General features: G+C 43.2%; 1 protein-coding gene across 7 annotated transcripts; it reads right to left on the bottom strand.

Moving 5' to 3' along the window:
- Window positions 1-2,166: 2,166 nt before the first annotated feature.
- On the bottom strand, window positions 2,167-20,803 carry LOC136543607 (protein ALWAYS EARLY 3-like). 7 transcript variants are annotated; one of them, XM_066536019.1, is made up of 22 exons: window positions 20,483-20,803; window positions 16,986-17,116; window positions 16,607-16,705; window positions 15,409-15,471; window positions 15,143-15,220; window positions 14,552-14,741; window positions 13,081-13,346; window positions 12,613-12,985; window positions 11,931-12,014; window positions 11,745-11,810; window positions 10,716-11,002; window positions 8,567-8,614; window positions 7,512-7,548; window positions 7,231-7,421; window positions 6,959-7,137; window positions 6,609-6,891; window positions 5,378-5,602; window positions 5,154-5,295; window positions 3,854-3,990; window positions 3,558-3,770; window positions 2,639-2,914; window positions 2,167-2,545 (listed from the first exon to the last, which is right to left on the bottom strand). In XM_066536019.1, exons 2-22 carry the CDS (start codon window positions 17,088-17,090, stop codon window positions 2,372-2,374), a joined length of 3,516 nt encoding a protein of 1,171 aa, XP_066392116.1. In that variant the 5' UTR covers window positions 17,091-17,116; window positions 20,483-20,803; the 3' UTR covers window positions 2,167-2,371. The 7 variants fall into 7 exon arrangements, with proteins under 7 accessions (XP_066392116.1, XP_066392124.1, XP_066392103.1 ...); XM_066536027.1 differs by having other exon boundaries at window positions 11,745-11,807; XM_066536006.1 differs by lacking the exon at window positions 11,745-11,810 and adding an exon at window positions 19,125-19,224 and having other exon boundaries at window positions 7,231-7,548.
- Between the last annotated feature and the right edge of the window lie 1,284 nt (window positions 20,804-22,087).

The raw sequence follows: 22,087 nt of genomic DNA, 5'->3' as shown, positions 1-22,087 counted from the left end.
TTCTAGGGTTAGGGTTAGGGTTAGGGTTAGCCCGATTCAACTCAATTCGTTTCTTTCGATTCATCTCCTTCTAATTTCTTTTCGATTTCTACCCCAAAATCTAGATCTACATGCTAGGGTAGGCGACTGATAATGTTAGGTTGATCCCCTCCCGACTCGGTCCAACGACCGGGTTGAGGCCTTGATCCGCGCCCTGATCGGGGGCACCCAACCGAGCCATGGTTGGTGGGCCCCCGTCGTACAGCGCCATATAAAAGGAGGTGGGGGCCGGGACACTCGGTACGAGGTTCACCATGCTGCCACAAACCCCACCGACAAAACCCCTAAACCGATCTAAGAGGAGGCGCTGAAGCGACAGGAAGCCCCGCCACCCACCACCGACTCCGCGCCGCCACTCACTAGACTCCACCGCCAAGACGCCGCCATCACCGGAAATCGTCGCCATGGCCACCTCCTCATCCAAGCCCGATGGTCAGCCGCTTCTATTCCCCTCTCTCTCTCTAGTTCAAATTCTAGGTCAAACTACTTGTTTTCCTAAGTTTGTACCCTCTGATCTACACCTAGGTGATCCCTAAGTTCTATCAGGTAGTCCTCGAGTGAGAAGGGCACGGCGGTGGTGGAGGTGGAGAGGAGGCAGCATGGGCAGGGCTGGATGGGGGCTGGCAGCGGTGATGCGGCGCGGAGCAGAGCGAATATGCGATTTCAGAGACGCGGCATCGCCGATTCACCGCGGCGGAGTGGGGCGCGGGCGCCAGGTGAGAAGAGGAGCAGCAGCAGAAAGGGCTCGTCACGTGTGGAGAAAGTGATGGAATAGGAGACATGCGATGGCCCCGAGGATCAGGCTAGAGGGACGAGGCCGTCGGAAACTCCGCTCCGCCTGCGCAAGCCCAGCCCATGTGATGCGTAAGCTGGCAGCCACCCGGGGCCGTGGCCCAGTTGGCCGAACCAGAAATTCTGGCATGTAGATAGCACAAAGCCCAGCACCCCCTGCCGGTGATTTCAGGCGATCCTGCTGGAAGAGGCCGAGAAGTCACGGAGGTTGAACGTCTGGCCCACCCGATCGTAGGCAGCCGGTGATTTCAAACCGGCCACCAAGGTCTGTCAAACTAGGTGGGGTTCTCTACTCGCTGAAACACAAGCGCGGGGCCACGCCACGAACGACTAACGCACGAGGAGCGACGGGACTTGGCGGGCGAGGGAGGCCACGTCACCGACGGCGCCTGCCGTTTCGGACGGACATTTTCGCTGAAATTTGGCTTATGCTGATGCTTATGTTGATTTGTTGTAAGAGAAAAATATTGTTCGTTAGCTGAAAAATACTGCTGAAGTAGTTCAAGCGAACAGGCAGGGAATCCGGCTGGGGACAGTGTGCTCTGCTCTGCTCTGCTCCTTGCCTCCTCCACATGCACCAGGCCCAAGTGGGGGCGCGAACAGAACAAGAACATGCTGCCTGCCCCCAGCATATGTTAAATTCACACGCGCAAATTCAAGTGGAAGAAGAAAAATACTCGTTCAAAATGATCTTTGTTTGCTCTGAATTCGGAATTCACCTCGCTGCTGGCTGCTGTAGCTCTACCAGCTGTGCTGACATGAAAGTTTTTTTTTGAGGGACACACACATTTGACGGATCCAATCAAACACTGACCGGCATGGATCCGTCAATGCTGCATGCCATCCGCTGGCTGGCCGGCCTGTTGATTGACATTAGCGCTGCCGTTTGGAATATTGGCGAGCCTGCGTGCGGAAGTTGGCACGAGGCAAAAAAAAAAAAAAAAAAAAACCCACGCCCACGCCCACTCATGCGAACGCGGGAGGCCATGCCAAAGCGTTTATATTGGGTGACGTTTTTATACAGGATGCTAGCCAGAGACCGAGAAATACTACTACAGAGGGGTGCAGCATACTACAGAGGCAAATGCTAGCACCAGCTGCATGCTCAAGTTTGCACCAGTGCAAAAGAAAAGAAAAGCTATTTGCCAACCCTACACTACACTACAGAGGATGTTATCTGGCTAGACACAGTAGATGGATAGAGAAAGATTACTTTATTTGGTTGGAAATGGAAAGAGCCTGTTCATCGAGATTATAAGCCTCCGACTACAACCTCACTATTAAAATGCAAATAGTACATATTAATATTGAGTCGGCAGAGAGAGAGAGAGCACATAATTTTTACCCCCCGTTGAATATTCAATAACAGGCAATAATAAATAATAATAATACACGACTTGTACATACATACAGCAAAAAATGAAAAAAAAGGAATATTGCACACCACATACAGGTATCCGGTTTTTCGTTTCCAAAATACATACATTAGCTAATAGCCTAAGGAATGCCGAGCCTAGGATACCCGCAGCAGGAGTGGAGCTTAGCCACTTGGAGTGGGTACCAACGCCAGCATTTGGTTCTTGATGATGCCCATGCACATTTCGATGTCTCTGAAGATCGGGATGTTCTGGGAGCTGCACGGTTGTACGCTTGACAGTGCTGAATCGAGGATGTGCGCGACTTCAGCAGGGTGATACTGCTTCTCCGTGCAGTTCTGGTGAATGCAACAGATGGAAGCTTTAGACCACTAGGCACAGGGGGGGTTGGAATGTAAGTGTAAATAACATGTGGAGCTTGGATGATTAACCTTTATCATAAGCATCATAGCTACGCAGGATGATATCAACTCTTTGGGAAATTGAGCTTCCGAATCACAGCCGTTCGGCAACTTTGAACTGCTGTTTGCTGCAGGGGCAGTTGTGCAATTATCATGATAAGATGCATTTGACTGTCCTGAATCAGGAGGTATCCGTCTTATGCCAAGTATACTTGAACCAGAGCCAGTACCGCGGCTATTCAAGTGATCTAGTGCTTCCCCTATTTTTACAAAAGCATTCTCTCCTTCACTCACTTTGCACATAGCCTGGTAAAAGGGGAAAATCACAACAAGTGCATTTAAACAAAATAAGTTTAAAATGTGAGGAAGGGAAGAAAATTCTTAGATGTATGTAGCACCAAAAATGGATTCATAGAATAAAATAGGTAATGCTTCAACCAAACAGAGAAATTCTAAAACTATATGAACCCTCTAATCAGACAATAGACATAACAAACAAGAGTTTGACACATGGAAGCTGGCCCCAACAAGCTGACATCTCAAAAGGAAATGTCCAATTTTAAGTCATAACAAGTTCATGATTAACTTAAAGAAAATTCAAACAGAACTGATTGGGTAAAAAAGGGTCCAAGGTTCTATTACTTCGATCATGAACTCAGCATTTAGTATTTATTAGACAGGTAATTTATATTCCAGTAAGTAGGAATTGCTGAGTAGTGAGCACTCACTACTGAGTAAGTTTATTGATTTCATGTCAATTCAAATCTTAAATTCAAAATTTTATTGTTCGCCTCAGAAAGAAACATGGAAAGCAATGCTCTTTCAGTTCAAAATAGAGACAATAATTCAAATTATATAAATAGATAAGTAAATCAGAACCATGAGGAACCCTAGGTCAGATAGCCTGATATGATACAGAAAAGAATACATATAATTATGGCCAACAGACCTGGATAGCAACATCAACCATCATTCTTGCCCTGCACTTTGAAGTCTCGATAACTTCGATCACTTGAGAATCAGACTCTGGATTAATATAACTGAAAAGGTTATATGGATCTGATGCTCCAGCAAGGGCTATGCCATTTTCCATGGATTTAGACTGCCCTAGATTCCCATGATATGTATTGCGTTGGCGAAGCGAAAGCAAAGCTGCAGCCACCTGAGTAGGAAAAAGTGTAGTATCATTCACCAAGTAGGTAAAACCAAAGTTATTGAAGTGATACTTGAACTGGGGAAGGTTACTTGATCATTCGAATCTCTTAGCCGCACAAGCACCATAGCGTATTGCTTCCTGAAATGCTCCAAGTCTCTAATAATTTCCCCATCCCTCTGCTTTCCAGACACTTCTTCATTCATGTGCCTCAACTCCACCAGCAAAGCTTCCTACAAAAAGATTCATAGTTCATCGTAAATCACTTGAATAATGTGAAATTTAAATACGTATATATTCAACAAATCATTATAAGAATGGCCAACATGTTTGGTGGCAACATACAAACAGCAGACCAGCAATGATCTTTACAACGATTACAGTACTCTGTAGCCATATCCTGATCTGGGAACTAAAAGGAACTCATCTTTCATACAGGACGAGTGGATTATCCCCATTTTATACTTTATACTCTGAGACTATGACCAGTAGCCCATTTCAAGTGTCCACTGTTCATGTCTAGACTACATCTTGACACTAGTCAAGGCCCTCTAGTCTAGCGTCTAGACAGCATGGGCAACCGATCAGACCGTCTAGATGACAACTAGTCAAGATTAAGTGCTAGTCATGGTATGAGTTTGTGCTTTGTGCTAAAAGAGTTGTTTTGCTTTTTGCTATGTAAGATAATCTGCTGCATCCTTTGATTGTTTTGCTGCAGGGAGTTGGTACTGGGTCAATTCCTTCCTATCCTTTCCCTCTCCCACCTTACTGGGCACACGATCAGACCGTCTAGATGACAACTAGTCAAGATTAAGTGCTGGTCATGGTATGAGTTTGTGCTTTGTGCTAAAAGAGTTGTTTTGCTATTTGCTATGTAAGATAATCTGCTGCATCCTTTGATTGTTTTGCTGCAGGGAGTTGGCATTGGGTCAATTCCTTCCTATCCTTTCCCTCTCCCACCTTACTGCTGTAGATATGGCAATAGGCCACGTAGTCTTACCTCAGCCATGTAGAGTAGTTGGAGGCTGATCTCAGCCCAGGTACTAGTATACCTAGTGTAGTTGGTAAATTCTTATACCCCATATGATGCAATAGAAAGGGGAGTTGCTGCACTTGTGTGTGCTGAGTTCTGTGCTCAACTCCTACCACTAGCCAAGTGTTGTGTGTGTGTGTGAGGGTGAGCTGGTTGCTCACCAGTGCAGGGAGGCCGGTTGCCAACATGCTAGTATTTGCTTATATCAACCAGAAGCTGGAACTTGTTGTAATGGATGAGTGAGAGTGAGAGTGAGAGTGAGAGTGAGAGTGAGTGAGTGAGAGAGGGAGGGAGGGAGGGAGGGAGGGAGGGAGGGAGGGAGAGAGAGGGATGAAAATAAGGCACAAGCCTTGTTGCACTTGCCTTTTTATCAAGAGCACGTGATAGCTCACCAAGAGCTCTTATATCAGCTTCTCTTTCCTGTATCTGCGAAAGTGTGCATGGTTGATTGTACATTGACTGTTGCGTTGCAACTGCAACCTCATTAACTGTCGCTTTGGCCTGTGCAATAGAATAAATTAGAGTCACCCTATTGCACAAATCCCAAAAGGAATGCAGTTAGCTTCCACATCAAACATGCTACCTTGGCTTGCTTCATTAAGGTACTCATTGGATGACCAGAAGGGAAGGTTGCATCTGCACCATTCAAATTCGAGGTGGATCTTGCTGCACCTCCGCTAGCCAATTCTTTCATCTGATCCTCATATTTTGCTTCTGATAAGTGGCTGTAATATCCATTGATGATGCTTTGCTGTCTGAGAGATTCAGGAAAATTTTCCAGAGGATGTAGGGGCATGCAGTCAATATCCTGCAAAACAAGTTCATTTCAGTAAACCATATTTGACACGCCAACTCTTTCAAGAGTTTCATCATTGGATTAATATTTGGTATTTATATTTGAGTGAAGCTGAAACATCATTCATAGAGAGGTAAATAATCTTCCACAAGCATTTCCCTAGTTGTGTTGCAAGACATAGGCATAAAGGAAACGAGTACAACTGTACAAGGAACACAAACAATAGATTAGAGGATAATGGTCTGCATGGATCCCATTGAGGCAAATTATTCCCAACCCAAAAAGTAATGTCATGGTTTAGCATTTGTGGTGGATATTACAGTGCACTTTTCTTCCATCATTTTGGATGCACAATGTATTACTGCCGATGTAGAAAAAATCCTATGCAATAAATTAGATTCCACAATATGCACAGCAACCAAAGAAGACAGTAAAACCAAGGACACTTGGTTGAAGTATATATGATATAACAAGGGAAACACAAGGAACGAAAATCACTCTCTCAGAGTCTAAGTTCAGAAACATGACATTCACGTGCATTTGTGGGTACAGGTCAGAGGACCAAGGGCAGGCTCTTCTCTGGCGATGTAAACGCTAAAGAGGCTCCAAGGCTAAAAAGGGCCAAAAGAGATGAGACTAGAAAGGGCGTACCCAGTGTAGAGAGCTCCCACGCTGTGCGGGGTCTGGGGAAGGGTGTTAGTGGCAAGCCTTACCCTCGCCTGTGCAATGCGAGGAGACCGCGACTCAAACCCGGGACCTTCCGGTCACAGGCGGTAAGACTCTACCGCTTGCACCAGGCCCGCCCTTCAAAAGAGATGAGACTAGGAACCCTTTTATTCATTCCCAGTGTTATATAGGCTCTAGGCAAGCAATGGAGCATGTCCAGATAGGACAGTGGAGTTATTAGAAGTCATGAGTACAGGTAATCACAAATAAGCTGAAAGCATTTAAGTCAAAAGACATTAAATGAAACTCCCAATAAAATGGTCAAAACATAAGTGAGATAGTAGTTGATTACCTTCACAAGTTCAACACCCAGTTCAGGTCGATCAAACTGAACCCGGCACTGATTATGATCGACAGTCAGAACATTCCCATCATGAAGTTCCCTTGTTCTAGGATGGCAGGCTATAACACGCTGCCCAACTGCTAGAGGTCGTGCAAGATCCGTTGGTAGACCTTCTCTAACGCCAGATCGAAGTTCAGTATAATGCTGTCTGACTGAATCACGATACTGAGCAAGCTTCTCTCTCTCCTCGTGCAAAAACTGCTTCGACAATCGACGGGGCTTTCCAAGAGAACTGCAAAAACATTACACTTAGGGGACAAGTACAACTAAACCTAACAAAATAGTTGAAGATTACGAACCTTCGGATGACACCCCACTCGACACGAGTCAGTCTTGGAACATGACCTAGCTTGACATGGTTCAAATACTCAACAAATTCACTCTTTGCAAACCACGGGTAATCAATTGCACTATAGAACCACTCAAACATGCACCATCTACGGAGCAAACGTGATGATAAGCAATGAGAGAGTTTGTCCTGCATTAGGTTAGAGTAAAGTAAATGACTTTTCACCCATGCCAAGTAATGAAACACAACAACCAGTACACTAAACAAGATAGAAAGCAATACCTTGAAATCAATAATATTACTTAGTGAGTAAGACAATTTATCACTTCCAGAATCGCCAGCGCCCTCGGCAGGTTTACATTCTTGAGTTAGTGATTTCTGAATGCCTAATTTACGGCGGCTTTTACCCTTTGCCATCAAGTCAGCTTGCGGTGTTGTTGCAACTTGTGTAGTTGTCTCTGCGATATCCATGGCTACATTCACAAAATTAGCATGTGCTGTAGAACATCCCTGTACTCTGAACTTGTTTTGTTTCAAAATTAGACTAATATGAGTATCCTTACTTTTGTTAGAAGACGCCTTCTCTTCTTCAGGAGAAACCTATAATATACAGATATAACAGGAAAAAATTATGTTGCGTCCCAGCAAGCATAAGAAGGTATGTAGGAGGGTAAAACTTGATCGTGCATGGGCGGGTGACAATTTGAGAAAACCAAAGAACTAGAGAGTTATTCAGTGAAGACTAGTACTCCGTACAATACAATGGTGTATAATGAAGTAATGCATTAAAATGTTCTGATATAACCAAAGAACATCCCCTTTTTCTTTCTAATATAATGATATGCAGCTCTCCTGCGTGTTGGAGAAAAGAAACATCGTTTGAGTGTAAACAATATGAAATTGCAACATCAATCAAGTAAATATGGATGGTTTCTCAAGATATCAGGCCTTTACAGCAAAACAACAATATATCCAACAGAAAAAGGAAAGGATTACACTTTTTATAAGAATATAACAATTATGACAAACAGCTGCATAGCAAGAAGCTATGGACAGAACTCTCAAAAGCTTATACTTAGCAGGCTGTCTACAAAGCAAAACACATATGTGATCTAGCCTACACACTTATTCAGCATATGCAACAACAAATGATATTTACACCTTCAGAGCAGATTTGGTATAGCCAAACCAATTCTTTAAAACTAATAGTCATCCAATCAAACTAAATAGGTTAAGGTTGACTACATCACTAACCACTATAAGCAAAAATAAACTCTTGTCCAGATTTAGTTGAGAAATGCATTCCACAAGTTTAAGAGGGTTTGAGAAATGGATGAAATCAGTATATCACCAGCCCATCTCTAGTAAGCACAAGGCTAGGGGGGAGGCTGTCCCATGAAAATTACAGAGTGGTCCTATGGTACACAAAAAAATTTAGGAAACTATGATACACAAATTAATTATAGGGCGGTGGTTCTTGAAACAAATAAGCATAAATGCATAAGAATTGAATGCAAAGAGGAAAGAATCAGATCAGTTGGAAAGTTGAAACTGAACCCCCATGGAAAAGTTTATCAGGAGCAATAATGAGAAGACAGCAATAGAAAGGATTAGTTACCTCAGTCTTCTCGACATCTTTTGGCATATTCTTTTCATCTTTCAAAATCTGCACATAGGGTAGAAGTTATGCACATAAACGAACTATAGCAAGAAACTAAATAGCGGTGGTAGAAGACGGAACAGCAGTAGTGGTTCAAGGCACTACATATACAATATAGCAGTTTAAAATAGCATTTTGTTGTTTTGTAAGGACCTGTGGCTGTACGGTCAGCATCTGTCGGACCTGGCATCCAACATGATTGCGCTATACCGAAGCACTCTCTAGATACCTTGACGTCAGGGACCTTCTGCAAGTGGTGAAGCTTCACTGGCGCCACTGCAGCCCGGGGGAATTTTTGGTGTTTTACAATGGCTTCGAACCAGCAAAGAGACTGCAGAAGTCGTGGGTGCCTGTGTGCAACAAATTCTTCCTGTGGGGGAAAAAATTCTATGCGCTCGTGCCGCAATCCGCCTCCTGTACAGCACCGCCTATACGCCGTCTACTTGTTAATCTTCGTGCTAATCTCGATGCATATCCTTCCGTGCTGTGTTTTTTTTTCTCACGCTCTTGGCAGCCCGCCCGCGACTCGCGTAACCTACTAGCGCGGTATTCCCGGAAATACTTCTCCGATTCGGCAAGAGAACACGCGTCGTGCGCACGGGCGGTGACGCACGGCTGATCCTGTGCGGCACGAGCGCATACAATTTTTTTCCTCCTGTGGGGCATGGCTAGTAATTTTGAACAGGTGTTGGATGGCAGACAGGCCGGCTAAACATGGACTACCACACGCGTCCTGTTGCCCCTTGTGTGACCAAGATGACGCGCCAGAGAGTTGTGGCACCCTTCAGCAGGTTCCGCCTGCAGGAGCTCACGCTGAGTCCTGAGGACATGGTCTTTGCCCAATGGTGGCACAGAGCAGAGGGGAGTACAGGTGGGGGGACTTGCACAAGGGGTTCAACACCCTTGTCATCCTTGGTGCCTGGATGCTCTGGAAGCAATGTAATGACATCGTTTTAAACAATGGCTCTCCATCTGCCCAGTGACTCCTACGAGCAGTGAATGATAGAGATACACATATGCCAGTGCTAACGGTCTGGTGGCATTAGGAGCCAGTAGAGGCTAACTAGTAGGCTATGGTCATTCATGATTAAAAAAGGGTGTATGTAACCCAAAACTGCGACTGCGAGAGCAGATGTAACAAACTTCATTCTCTTTCTAATGCAAAATGCAGTTCTCTTGCGTATTAAGAAAAAAAATAGCATTTTGGAATATAGCAGCCACTACACAGTAGTGGTGCTTTCACAGTGAGAGCCGATATTGTGGCCCTGCCAATACTTCAAGCTGCGTGTGCAAATTTTATATAAATACATTAGTTTGATATAAGAAAGACATAAATCACATAGTACACAACCACAAATATAAATTGTGAGTACTTGTAGAATTCTTTTTTTTCTCTCAAATGGCATGGGCATGTCATTTCAAAAACACAAGAAAAAAAAGGTAACAGAGCACCTAAAACACAACACAAACACACTAGTTAATTAGAACAATCATGCCACGGACAGGAGAGAGACAACCACTAGTACTATGGAAACTGGGGAAGGCAAAAAATCTAGACTAAGGTAGTGTTTAGTTCCTCTCATTTTGCAAAATTTTTCAAGATTCCCCGTCACATCGAATCTTTGGACGCATGCATGAAGCATTAAATATAAATAAAAAATAAAACTAATTACACAGTTTAGACGAAATTCACGAGACGAATCTTTTAAGCCTAATTAAACTATGATTGGACACTAATTGCCAAATAACAACGAAAGTGCTACAGTACCATTTCCCAAAAAATTTCGCCAACTAAACAAGGCCTAGTCCCAAGACCAAGTTTCTGACATCCCTAGCCCTGGCAGCACACCAGACGGATACATCTCCAATCACCGTCCTGACCACCATATTCACCAATGGAAAGGCATTGTCGAAGATGCAATGGTTAAAATACTAATAGAATTACCATATGAGAATATAGCAATCAATACCAGCATATAGACTACACTGAAACCAATCCCTAAAATACTATCTGCAATTTATAAACTTGACTACATAATTTATATCCTTCAACTATCGCGCAAGCACTACTGCAGAAAATGTTGAATATATATAATTGTTGAAGTACCTTTCCCATGGAAGATTTCTTCTTTTTTTCTGTTTTCACACCACATGTACAAGCTTGCTGCTTTACTTCAGAAGTGGTGCTCCCATCATGATTATTATCTTTAGCAAGTTTGCTTTTTTTCCTAGTAACCATATCAGTGCTTGCCATTTCTGACTGCCTTTTGAGTTTCTTTGATATACTTTTGGAGTTATCTTTCTGCTCATACACCGATACAGCTGCTGCAGGTATACCAGGCTTTCCATCAGAATCATTGTCTTTGTTTTCATCCTTAATCTGTGCTGATGATTCTGAAAATTCATTAGGGGCACCATTAATAACACTATAAGTAATAGAAGCAATGTCATAAAAAGGGAAAGGCAAGCTGCAGTGTGGTGCCTGCTAAGCAGTAGATGAGCCACCTCTTGTTAGAGTAAATAGGAATAGTACCACATTGTCTACCCACGTGGGGTGTTAGTCCTATGTACTCTATATAATCAGCCCATGAGGCCCAATGCAATACATCAACCAATATCCCACCAATTCTATTCTCCTTCACCACTAAAAAAGGTGAACAAAACCGTTAAAAAATATTGATGGCTGCTAATTTTGCAACACACTTTTTATGTATTTTTTGTGGGATTTTCCATGCAATGCTTATGCTTATTACAACACAAATATTCATCACTATGCATGGAGTTAAGGAACATCATGGTGTATATTAGGCTCAATATGTTTTGTGACATCAATTGAGTTGATACTTTTGTTGAGGGACAGTACAAAATTCCAGAAATGTGGCCATTAAATTATCAGGCAGGGGGATGTGACAGATGGTTCTGATCCATATTTGCCCTGGATACAGGCCACCTATATGTCCGAACAAACCATGTTGAATGCTGGTTAATGTTCCATCCAAATAGGGCCTACCTCCCTTTTTTTTTGTGGGTGTCTGTGTGGACTCTGGGCTCTGGGGGGGGGGGGGGGGGGGGGGGGGCGCTGCATAGTTCAAGTTAATCCCTCTGAATATATCTATAAAGCATAAACATTCCAAACCTGTACGCAAATTAGTCAGAAGAGCGGCAGATGAATTTAAACGCACAAACTGAAACACTGCACCTGCTACAATACAACCAAGGCATTAATCTATCTTGCGATTTGGTAATGGAACAAAACGGGTTGCATCAGAACGTAGTATTTAAAATATAACACAAACTGAATATAGTATAAGATAAGACTAACCAGATTCAACAACTGGAGATGGTTGTAGGATATTCACAGATAGATCAGCTAAAGTATGTAATGCATCAAGAGCTGATCTTTCATCTGCAAAACAAGGGCGGTTTGATGGTTAGTACTGTATATGTGTAAAGAAAGCAAGAACCAACAGATCATCCTAAAACTAGATAAGCATCACACTAAAGTATTAGAGCATATGAGTGTATACCAAAACCAAATGACTAAACTAAAAAGAACACTTAGGACATATTTATGGCAGGAAAAAATCAGTATGATACCTGACAAAAATGTATAGTTCTATTTATGTTTCCTGGGTTATATATGATAGTGCAATACACACATAAGACAAACAATATCCTAAAAAGAATTTGGAACATGACAAAGATGACTCAAAACAGGTTTCTTTTCTCCATCCCACAAATTGGAAGTACCCTACACTTTTTAAATGCTTGTTCACTGAAACTTTCGTTTCACACTAGATGGGAATTCTCATTCCATAATATAGGGCACATTTGCTTTAGTTCTTTGTATTTCTATTCCACAAATCGAGAAAATATTGTGCAGTACAGTCAATGAAAAGAAATTAAACAAATTCATTGCTCAATTTCAATTCATACATGACGAAAGAGAATTCTGACATGTATTGTCATTTTGATATTTCAGTGCTGATTTACAGAAAACATACCATCAAAAAAGAGTTGGCGACTTCTTTTATTTGATGTGCTAGATGGCCATGCAGTTTTGCTTCCCAATGTCTCCAGCTCTGGTTCCTCTTTTGCCTTTTTCATGCTACGCCCTTCTTCAGTACCACTACAAGCCTCTCTATCATCCTCAAACTGATCACCTGTTTTGCGTACAGCTTTTTTTCTCCTCTTTTGAGGCCTTTTGACTTTCTTCTGAGGCTTGCTAGATGGAGATCCTTTGTTAGCTATCAAATAGGATGCACCTTTGGTATAATCGCCAGTCTCGGCTTCCCTACTTCCCAAGCTACCTTCAGGGTAATCAGCATCCAACTGAAATCCATGCTGCTTTGAGCTTCCCATCTCTGAATCAGCATTCTACAAGTGCCATACAGGTATCTTGATCATGCAATTACTTTACTAAATGAGTGACTGATAAAAATGGGTGGAGGCATATAATTCTAGTTTCTTACTTTTTTGTCACTACTTTTAGCAGGAGACAGGAACATATGATCACCAGATCTCCGAGGTGTATGGGAAACCTGAGGTGAGCCTCCTCTTTGATATACCTCCGCCAGAGCAAGCGCAGCTACATGAGCTCCTTCATCATCACCATTGTTAGCATTAGGTTTAGCTTGTCTATTTGATGCACCCCTGTCATCTCGATGGTACATGCTTGCAACAGGTACTCTTGGAGTCCTTTTCCCAACAGCACGTGGCTTGTTCCCTACAAATAGGTCTAGAAAGATTTCAAGACATCAGCCCCATTATCAAGATTTGAGGAAAGCAAAGTTGTATCATCTCTTTTTTTTTAAAAAAAATGTTAAGGCAGCACTAGGTGATTCATTCGATGAAAAGCAAGTACTTCCTTCTTAACTTCAGTTAAGTAAAAAGCTCATGTTTACAAGCAATTATAAGTTCTTGATATTGAAGGAAGATAATGCAACCACATAAATCAGGTGCAAACATGAAAAGGTTTTACAGGCACGAAAAGGGAGGCAAAACAAGTGTCCTTGATTAAGAAGAAAACAAAATGAAATTGTGATAAAATTCACTTTGCTGAAAGAGACACAAATCTTATTGCAAAAAGAAAGTGCAGAGGGACTATATTGACACCAAGACTGGCCAGATTAAGGAATCAGATGGTTTTTTGTGCTCTAGAATAAGTTGCAGAATTAATTTAAGGACAATAACTTCACGGTATTAAAAAAATAGATGATATGTTCAAGAACAAGAAAATTAGACATAGTTCGAATGCCTAGTAAATAGTAATACCAAATTAAAAAGAGATCTCGCAAGACTATAGAAGATTATGCTATCTGCATGATTGATACTTGGCAGAATCATAGCTAGCATCCAGATTGTTATCTGAAGGGTCTTATATCAGATTTATGATCATCAAAAGATATTCATATTGCTGGCTTCAAAAACAGGATAGGAAGCATAGCCATAGATTTAGGGTACTACTAACTCCATACTATTGTAAATCCAAACTCAAGATAGATGCTTGTGCAGTCAAGATGTCAATTGACTGATACTTTGCTGCCTAAAAGCCTAGTGCCAAAATGACTAACAGGCAGAGCTTAACAAAGTAAACAGAATCCACAATTGTTTATCTGCATTCTGGTATTGAATAGGACCGCATTCTTCTGAGCGAACTAAATTGCGTACTCCAAGTTATAGCAACCAAAGCATTTCAAAGTTGACTATGAGTTGAGTGACAGAAGAGGGAAAAAACACTGATTTTCATTGGCCTGCTAGAACTAGCTCCCATAATATTGCATTTGTGGAACCAAACCATTGTTCCATACAATTCTGTATATCTCAGATTCCCACATAGCCAGGTAATATAATATCAAAGATTTTGTATGTTTTCCTAGTTGTACAAAACATCACTCCTGTTACAAAGACCAGGCATATGTACATAGGAATATGTCAAATTACCTCCAGAACGTTTTTTCTTCAACAAAGAAAGGCATCCATAGCTCGATGAAGCATGCTGAGGTTGCAACAGATCAGTATAATGCGTATCAGATGTCTTAGACACAGATTGAAGTTTTGCACGACCATGCTTCTGTAGCCTCCTAGAAACTTTTGGTGAATCATTACTTTCTCGATCACTGTTACTTCCATCCTACAGCTCATTACAGATTTCCTTGTGAGTATTTTCAATAAATGTAACTGATGCATATAGCATTATTCTGAAATGAAATTCACGGCTGCTGAAATCACTTACCCCATCACATAAGGAGTTGATCCCAGCAAGGCAATTCGATTCATTTACTCATGTGCAACAAATAGATTGCATTTGTGTGAAGCAGAACTAATTACTGATTTTGCATATAATAAGAAGCAAAACAAACTGTTTTTAAGGCAGTGCTAACGTTATTACTCTTAATCCCATGGTCACAAAGATGCACACAGATAAGGAGAAAAATGTCTATTCACACGATTTTTCACATATTACAGAAAAGAATTGAAGAATATATGGAAATAGTAACCCCTATAGTGTTTGACCACTTAAATAAGTCTCACCAGAATATTGTAGTGATCGGTCATCATTGCAATTAATCCCGCAGCAGTTGCTGTTCCCTCCGGAAGAGATAAATATGCCTGGATATGCCACATAATAAATTTGGCACAATAAAGCGTAAATAGGAATATAGTTGTGAATTTGGCAGAAAAATATGAGACCAAGCAAACGAACCATTGCTACCTTGATCCATTGAACTGGTCTATAGAAATTTAGGTTATTAAATGGAATGGGAGCAGGTGTATAACATGACCAGCCCAATATTTACCTTATTCATATTGTAAAGAGCCTTCACCATGTCAGATGTTCTATCGCGGATAGCACCAGCAACCTAAAAAGTGAAATGAAAAATCATTAAACTGAAATAGGTATCAGAGTACATAGAAATCATTAAACCTTTAGACTCAAGGGTCAGCCTTAAGCCCGTATCTCTTTGCCTTGGTAATGGATGAGGTTACCAGGAACATACAAGGGGATATCCCTTGGTGTATGTTGTTCGCTGATGATGTAGTGTTAGTGGACGAAAGCCAGGCGGGAGTAAATAGGAAACTAGAGTTATGGCGGCAGACCCTTGAGTCTAAAGGTTTTAGATTGAGCAGAACTAAAACCGAATACATGAGATGCGACTTTGACGGAGTTGTACAGGAGGAGGGAGATGTGAGTTTGGAAGGTCAAGTAGTGCCTAATAAGGAAACGGGAAACCTTTCGGTATCTGGGATCGATGCTACAGAGGGATGGAGATATTGATGCGGACATTAGCCATATAATCAAAGCAGGGTAGATCAAGTGGCAACAAGCTTCTGACATTCTCTGTGACAACAGGGTACCACAAAAGCTAAAAGGCAAGTTCTATAGAACGGCGATTAGACCAGCTATGTTGTATGGAGCAGAATGTTAGCCTACAAAGATTCGACATGTTCCACAACTGAGTGTTGCAGAAATATGTATGTTGCGATGGATTTGCGGTCACACAAGAATAGACCGAGTTCGGAACGATGATATACGTGATCGCCTAGAGGTAGCACCAATTGAAGAAAAGCTTGTCCAACATTGGTTGAGGTGGTTCGGCCGTGTCCAAAGGAGACCTCTAGAGGCACCAGTGCATTGTGGAGTCCTAAGCCAAGCTAATAATATGAGGAGAGGTAGAGGAAGACCGAAATTGACATGGGGGGAGGCAATAAAAAGATATTTGAAAGCTTGGGATATACCTAGAGATCTATGTTTGAATAGGAGTACTTGGAAAGCAGCTATTGAAGTGCCTGAACCGTGACTTGGGACTCTTGGTGGGTTTCAACTCTAGCCTACCCCAACTTGCTTGGGACTGAAAGGCTATGTTGTTGTTGTTGTTGAGGTATCAGAGTACATAAATTAACTTTCTCAGGTTAACATATTGAATGTAGGGAAAGTGCAACTCATATTGATGCATTTCCCTTGTATCAGTTGTCTATAAAAGATTAAAAACAGACCTTTCTCCAATCTTTTCCGTATTTTCTGTAGGCACCATAGAAGCGCTCGAGCTCATCTTTGCTCCACTGAGACCCAAGCATGTCTGATAACTTTTTCTTCTGCAAATGAGTTTTTCTTTTATCGGAGATCAATGACAAAGCGAAGGTACTGCTAACTACTTAAATCAATGGCATTGGCAGCACCCAAAACCATGCTTGAAACCACATTTTTCCTTGAAAACATAAGATATCTAGAAAAAAAAACTATTAACTGATAGTCCACAGAATACTACCATGTCATATAATCACATAGAAATAAGTTACATTCTTTGCAGAATAAGAAAAATGAAAAAAAATATGCATGTGAGAAGAAAAAATGTTGATTTTCACATGTACTTACTCGCACTTTACTTTTAGGTACACTTGTTGCATCTTTATCCTGCCAATCTTCATTGATTTTGGCATAACGCTTATTCGTGTTTCTTACTTTTCTTGCTGAAGCCATTCAAAATCACTATTCACTAATACTACCTGAAAACACAATTCACTGGACTTTATTGCTGAGCTCTTCAGTAACAAAGAAAAGGAGAAAGTCAATAGAATAATTTGAGTACAAGACTATTCCCGTACATGTACAATCACCATAATCAAGTATGCCTCGAGATTGATACAAATTCTCAAAAATTAAACCACCATCACATCTTCTAATCATTGCAATGTAGGATGGTATGTGCCTACATGTACAAATATCTTAGATTTTTTTTTTAACATTGAGAAATAGTTTACAAGCCAATAGCACAAGGATTTAGTGTGAAAGCAGGAAGGACCTGTGTATAATGCATTGGATGTATCACATTGAGCCCTATAGTGATATAAATAGACTACAAGACTTGGTCAAGACGTCTCCCCGATACACATGGCAGTACGGGGTTACAATATCCCTAACTACCAAATATACTCTTAACACTCAGCATTCATTGCATTATGGAAAATAAACCTCTAACTTCACCATTGTTATGATAACAGTAACAATTAGTTGTCAAGAGACCTACAAAGGTATGGTGTTACTTCTTCCAACACCACTAGGACACACAGAGCTGCAACAGCCCATCCTAGAGTGGTGGAAAACTGGAAACCATGACAGCACCGAGGTTGGCTGCAGTGATGTCACCCATGGGGGGACAAGAAGGAAGAAAATGTCCTCCCATGTTCATTAAAGGAAGAACTTTTCTGCTTTGATCTCACTATCTCAGCTTATCTGCTCAAGTAAATACCTTTTCTTTATGGCTAGGGTCTTTGCCAGGCAACTAAAAATAGAATAAAGATTGGTACAATAAAATCTTTGAAGTATTATATTGTCAATGTTTGGCTTGTTTCACATTATCGCCAACCATTTCTAAACATTTTTGGAAATTGTTATTGTTATACATCTTCATGGCTATGTATAAGTTAAAACATCAAAAGGGGAAGATATCCATGCTTGGAAGGCTTTGAATATTGTTGAACCATGAAAATTCACACATCCTATCCTATTTATGGTCACTGAAGCAATAAGCACTTTCCTTTCATCAATAGCTCAAAAAATCTAGAACAGGTGGATGCTATTGCAAACCATCTCCATTTTTCTATTTAGGAATTAGGACAACCATGTGGCTCAAGCACTCAATATATATATGATACCCATTATTCCCAAAATACAAATTAAAGGATGCTTTTTCATAATAAACTTCATAATTCCTGCAGAAGGTGATGACATGATGCTAAAAAAATTCTCATTTCATTTGGACCCTAATCCATCATAGTGTAATTCAAACTAATTGATCTAAAGTTATACACAATTCCTGATCGACTGCATCAGTACGCAATGCAAGTCATTTGCATCTCAAACATAAACGCTGCAGGATGAGAAAGTAATTAGACAGACATAGCTACTTATACAAACGTGTAAAATCTCCTACTGAGATTGTGTGTATGATTTGCTCCTTTCTCATATATTGGGCAGGTTTGTTGAAGGGTGACTTGGAGCAGCAGGTCGTCCAGGGAGCTGAAGCAGTGAAGATGGCGGCTCTCTTCTTCCACAAGCAGGATATGCAGTCGCGTACTCAAGATGAAAAGCAGCTGGTCCCTTATGCCGGTTAAGCTAGAGTTGTATCAATCGCAGCTTGTGCGCTGCTGTGGGTGAAACTCCCGTGTTTGGAACCCCAGTTAATCTCGTAGTGTATCTTTTGGACAGATAGTTTGTTGCCTAGTTTCTGGTACTGGTAGTAGCGGTAGTTTGTGTCCATGCCTATGTGTGATCATTTGCATGGATAAGTTTTGCAGTGGTGGTTATGTGTTACGGTCACTAAACTGATACTATCTGTAATTTCGTTGCCATGGTAATGAAATTCGGTTTTACCGGTGTGGAAAAAAAAAGACATAGCTACTTAAGCCCATCATCAATAAAATAAGTTGTAACCTCATATCAACATATTGTAACAACAACCCATCATCTATAACATTGCATAAATGATAGAAGGAAATATTTGCACACAATTACCCTTGCAATTTTTCTTCAACGCTTGCTCTGGTTGTCTAGTCGATTAAGTGCTTTGAAGAAAAAAGATTGACCAAGATTTGTTGTCTAGAAAACCAGAGGTCTAGAAAACCAGAGAAAAAACAGCAGGTTCTGGATTAGATAATTTATTACATACTAGTAGTAGGCTAGATAAACAACATCATAAGCAGATAATGAGAACGTTCGTGGTGTAGTATTGGAGCCACCTGTAAATAAGATTACAGGCAGAAAATTATAGGAATGCAACGCATAAAGGTAGTACATCAGTGTATATAATTTTTTTAAGCTCAGTTATAGGCATGGTTTTTCCCTTCCCCAGACCCCACTCATGTGGGAGACTCCCGCACTGGGTCTGCCCTTTTACCAGTTATAGGCATGACCCGGATCTGCTGTTCTTCTGAATCAAACATGGCATGTGCATGTAAAATACGTTCCTTTTTCTCCTTGTAATACTTACTACAGATGAGAGATGTGAATTTACAAGCATGCATGTAATCATCAAAGTAGAAGAAGTATGCTATATATTCTGCATTCATATCTTTAAAATTTGGCAGATTATCTTAGTTGGGTTCCTATTTTTGGAGGAGGTGCAGCGGCTGCATATTGCCCAGATCCATCGATCGTCCTGGTGGCCGGCCAGCTCGCTGAACAAACCTGCTACCGCGCGCGCATCCTGCCATGAAGCATTCGGTGGCGTCCACCGTACCCCTCGTCTTCCTCCTCCTCGCAGTTGCAACGGCATCTGCCGCCGCCGCCGCTGACATGGCCGGCGCCGCGGAGGCGGCAGAGCACGCCGCCAAGGCGCCAACTACCTCGTCTACGTGGACCCACACCCCCGGGCGTCGACTGCACGTACCAGCTCGTCATCCTCGCCGACGCCCTGGATCTTTTCTTTGAATGCATGAGGGAATAGAAAAAAAAAATCAAGAACTCCAAACCGTCCTTTCCAGAACAGTTGCCTTCCTCTTTTTGTGGTCTATATAGGTTTCTCCTTCAAGAACTGGATGTACTGGGAACAAATCCAAGGATTCAAGATTATAATTGCGAAAATAAATGACAAGAAACCTCTACCGGATGAAAAAAAAAATAACCCGATTCTTTGCAAGGTGCAGGGGCGGAGCCAGTAAAGGACATGGGTGTACACATGTACACCCAATAATTTTTGCAAAGCAATCGAAGTTAGTAGGCATAATACATGCATATACACCTGTAATTAGATTCAGATCCGATTACGAATAGTATGTTAGGGTTTGGGCGCACGATTTTTACCTATGAATTACGTTAAGGTTTGGGCGCATGGCTTCGCACAGCAGGAAGGGAGGGCCAAGGAGAGGGAATACCTAGTGTCCTGGTGGTGCTCGTCGCCGGCCAAAGTGGCGAGTGGCGAAGTAGGACAGCAGCGACGGTCGCTGGGACACCGGGGCTGCACTGGGCGGACGCCGTGCCGGAGATGGTCGCAGGGACACCGGGGCTGCAGAGGGCGGACGCCGTGCCGGAGATGGTCGCGAGGACGCTGGGCCCCAGGTGGTGCTCGACCGAGCGCAGTCTCCTCTCCGGGTTGCGGCGCGGCGAGCGGATGGAGGAGATCCCCGCGGGGGAGACGAGTCCAGGCAGCGGGCCAAGGGTCGAGCAAGTTACCAAAAGACCCAGCTCCCGTGCGTATGCTACAGAGGGGCTCGTATTGCCGCATCGGCTCACTCGTACACAGAACTTGGCTCATGTTGCAGCCTGTGCAGAGCCACGTGCTTCCATTCAGCTTGGCTCAGATCAAGTCATGTGGTCAAGCCGTCAGGTTTCTCTTCGGAATGGCCATAATAAGGCCCGTAAGACTGTCTTCAACGGAGCAGCCAAAGCGGAACCCAAACCCATTTTGGGTAACGCACAGTGTTTTGAGTAGAAAAACAGTCTCCAACGGAGTATGCAAACCGAACACCCATTTTTGGTACGAGCTCAGCCGGAACTCAAAGATGCGTCGTCTCTTCCCCACGATGCAAATCCTCTTGCGCCGGTAGTGGTGGGCCTAGGCGTCGGGGTGGAGCCAACGACGACGGCGACGTGCTCTCCTCCTCCTCCTCGTTGAGGTGGAGCGGCCGGTGCAGGGAGGCAGGACCGCCCCGGGTCTTCTTCCCCAGCGAGCCCCTCCTGTGCCTTCATGTGGCGGAGTTGGCCCTCAAGGCAGCGAGTCGGCGCTCCCCCACGCGCGCTCGCCTGCTTGGCGCCGGGCCGGAGGTTGGCCGCGCGGCAGCAGTGCCGGCGCTCCCTCACGTGCTCGCCCGCGCGGCGGCCGGCCGGAGGTCCACCCGCGCAGCGGTGGGCCGAAGCTCCCCCGTGCGGTCGGCCGAGCTTGCCCGCGTGCTCGGGCCGGATCTGGCCCACGCCCTCTTCCCCGGCGAGCTCGATTGCGGCGGCTCCCTCTTCTCTGGCAAGCTCGTCAGCGGGGAGGGGGCGGGCGGCGCATGCAGAGAGGCGGGGAGGGAGACGAGCGGACCTCGACGGAGAGGGAGACGGGCGGACCTCGGGAGGCTCCTCCTTTGCCTTCGCTGTTGGAAAACGAAGTTTTTGGGTCGATGACCCATTTGTTGTGCACGTCCCAAATGCTGGAATGGGTCGCCGTTTTCCCTTCTCGTCGTTGGAGTCAGTCTAAGACTGACTCCAACAAGGTGACTCAAATCGAATACTCATTTCACGGTTTAGGTAACGCCACAGTAACAAAAGCTACGCACCCATTCCTTGACCCTACAACGGATGACCGAGCAGGAAGCCCCAAATCCCGCTGCCCTCTCCTCTCTCCTGCTCTGCTTTTCTTTTTTCCCCCTCTGCCTTCTCTTCCCCATCCTGCTCAGCTCCTCCCGAGGACCGTCGCTGCCCAGCTGCCCTGGGCCAGCCGCCGGCGACCAGGAGCCTCCGCTCTGCCTCCCTGCCCTCTTCCCCTCTCTTCTCTTTCT

Source organism: Miscanthus floridulus, chromosome 1 (genome assembly GCF_019320115.1).
Source record: "Miscanthus floridulus cultivar M001 chromosome 1, ASM1932011v1, whole genome shotgun sequence".
NCBI classification, from domain to species: domain Eukaryota; kingdom Viridiplantae; phylum Streptophyta; class Magnoliopsida; order Poales; family Poaceae; genus Miscanthus; species Miscanthus floridulus.
The sequence above is the reverse complement of the archived record's forward strand: the minus strand, read 5'-3'. Positions and strand labels throughout refer to the sequence as shown.

What these genes read in the sequence shown, in the direction of transcription:
- LOC136543607 (XM_066536006.1), bottom strand. Translation starts at nt 17,090, where the DNA reads ATGGCTTCAGCAAGAAAAGTAAGAAACACGAATAAGCGTTATGCCAAA. An exon ending in CCTTAATGAAGCAAGCCAAG is followed by an intron (nt 5,296 to 5,377) that starts GTAGCATGTTTG and finishes TCTATTGCACAG; the next exon opens with GCCAAAGCGACAGTTAATGA. An exon ending in TGCTCTTGATAAAAAGGCAA is followed by an intron (nt 3,991 to 5,153) that starts GTGCAACAAGGC and finishes TTTTGTAGGAAG; the next exon opens with CTTTGCTGGTGGAGTTGAGG.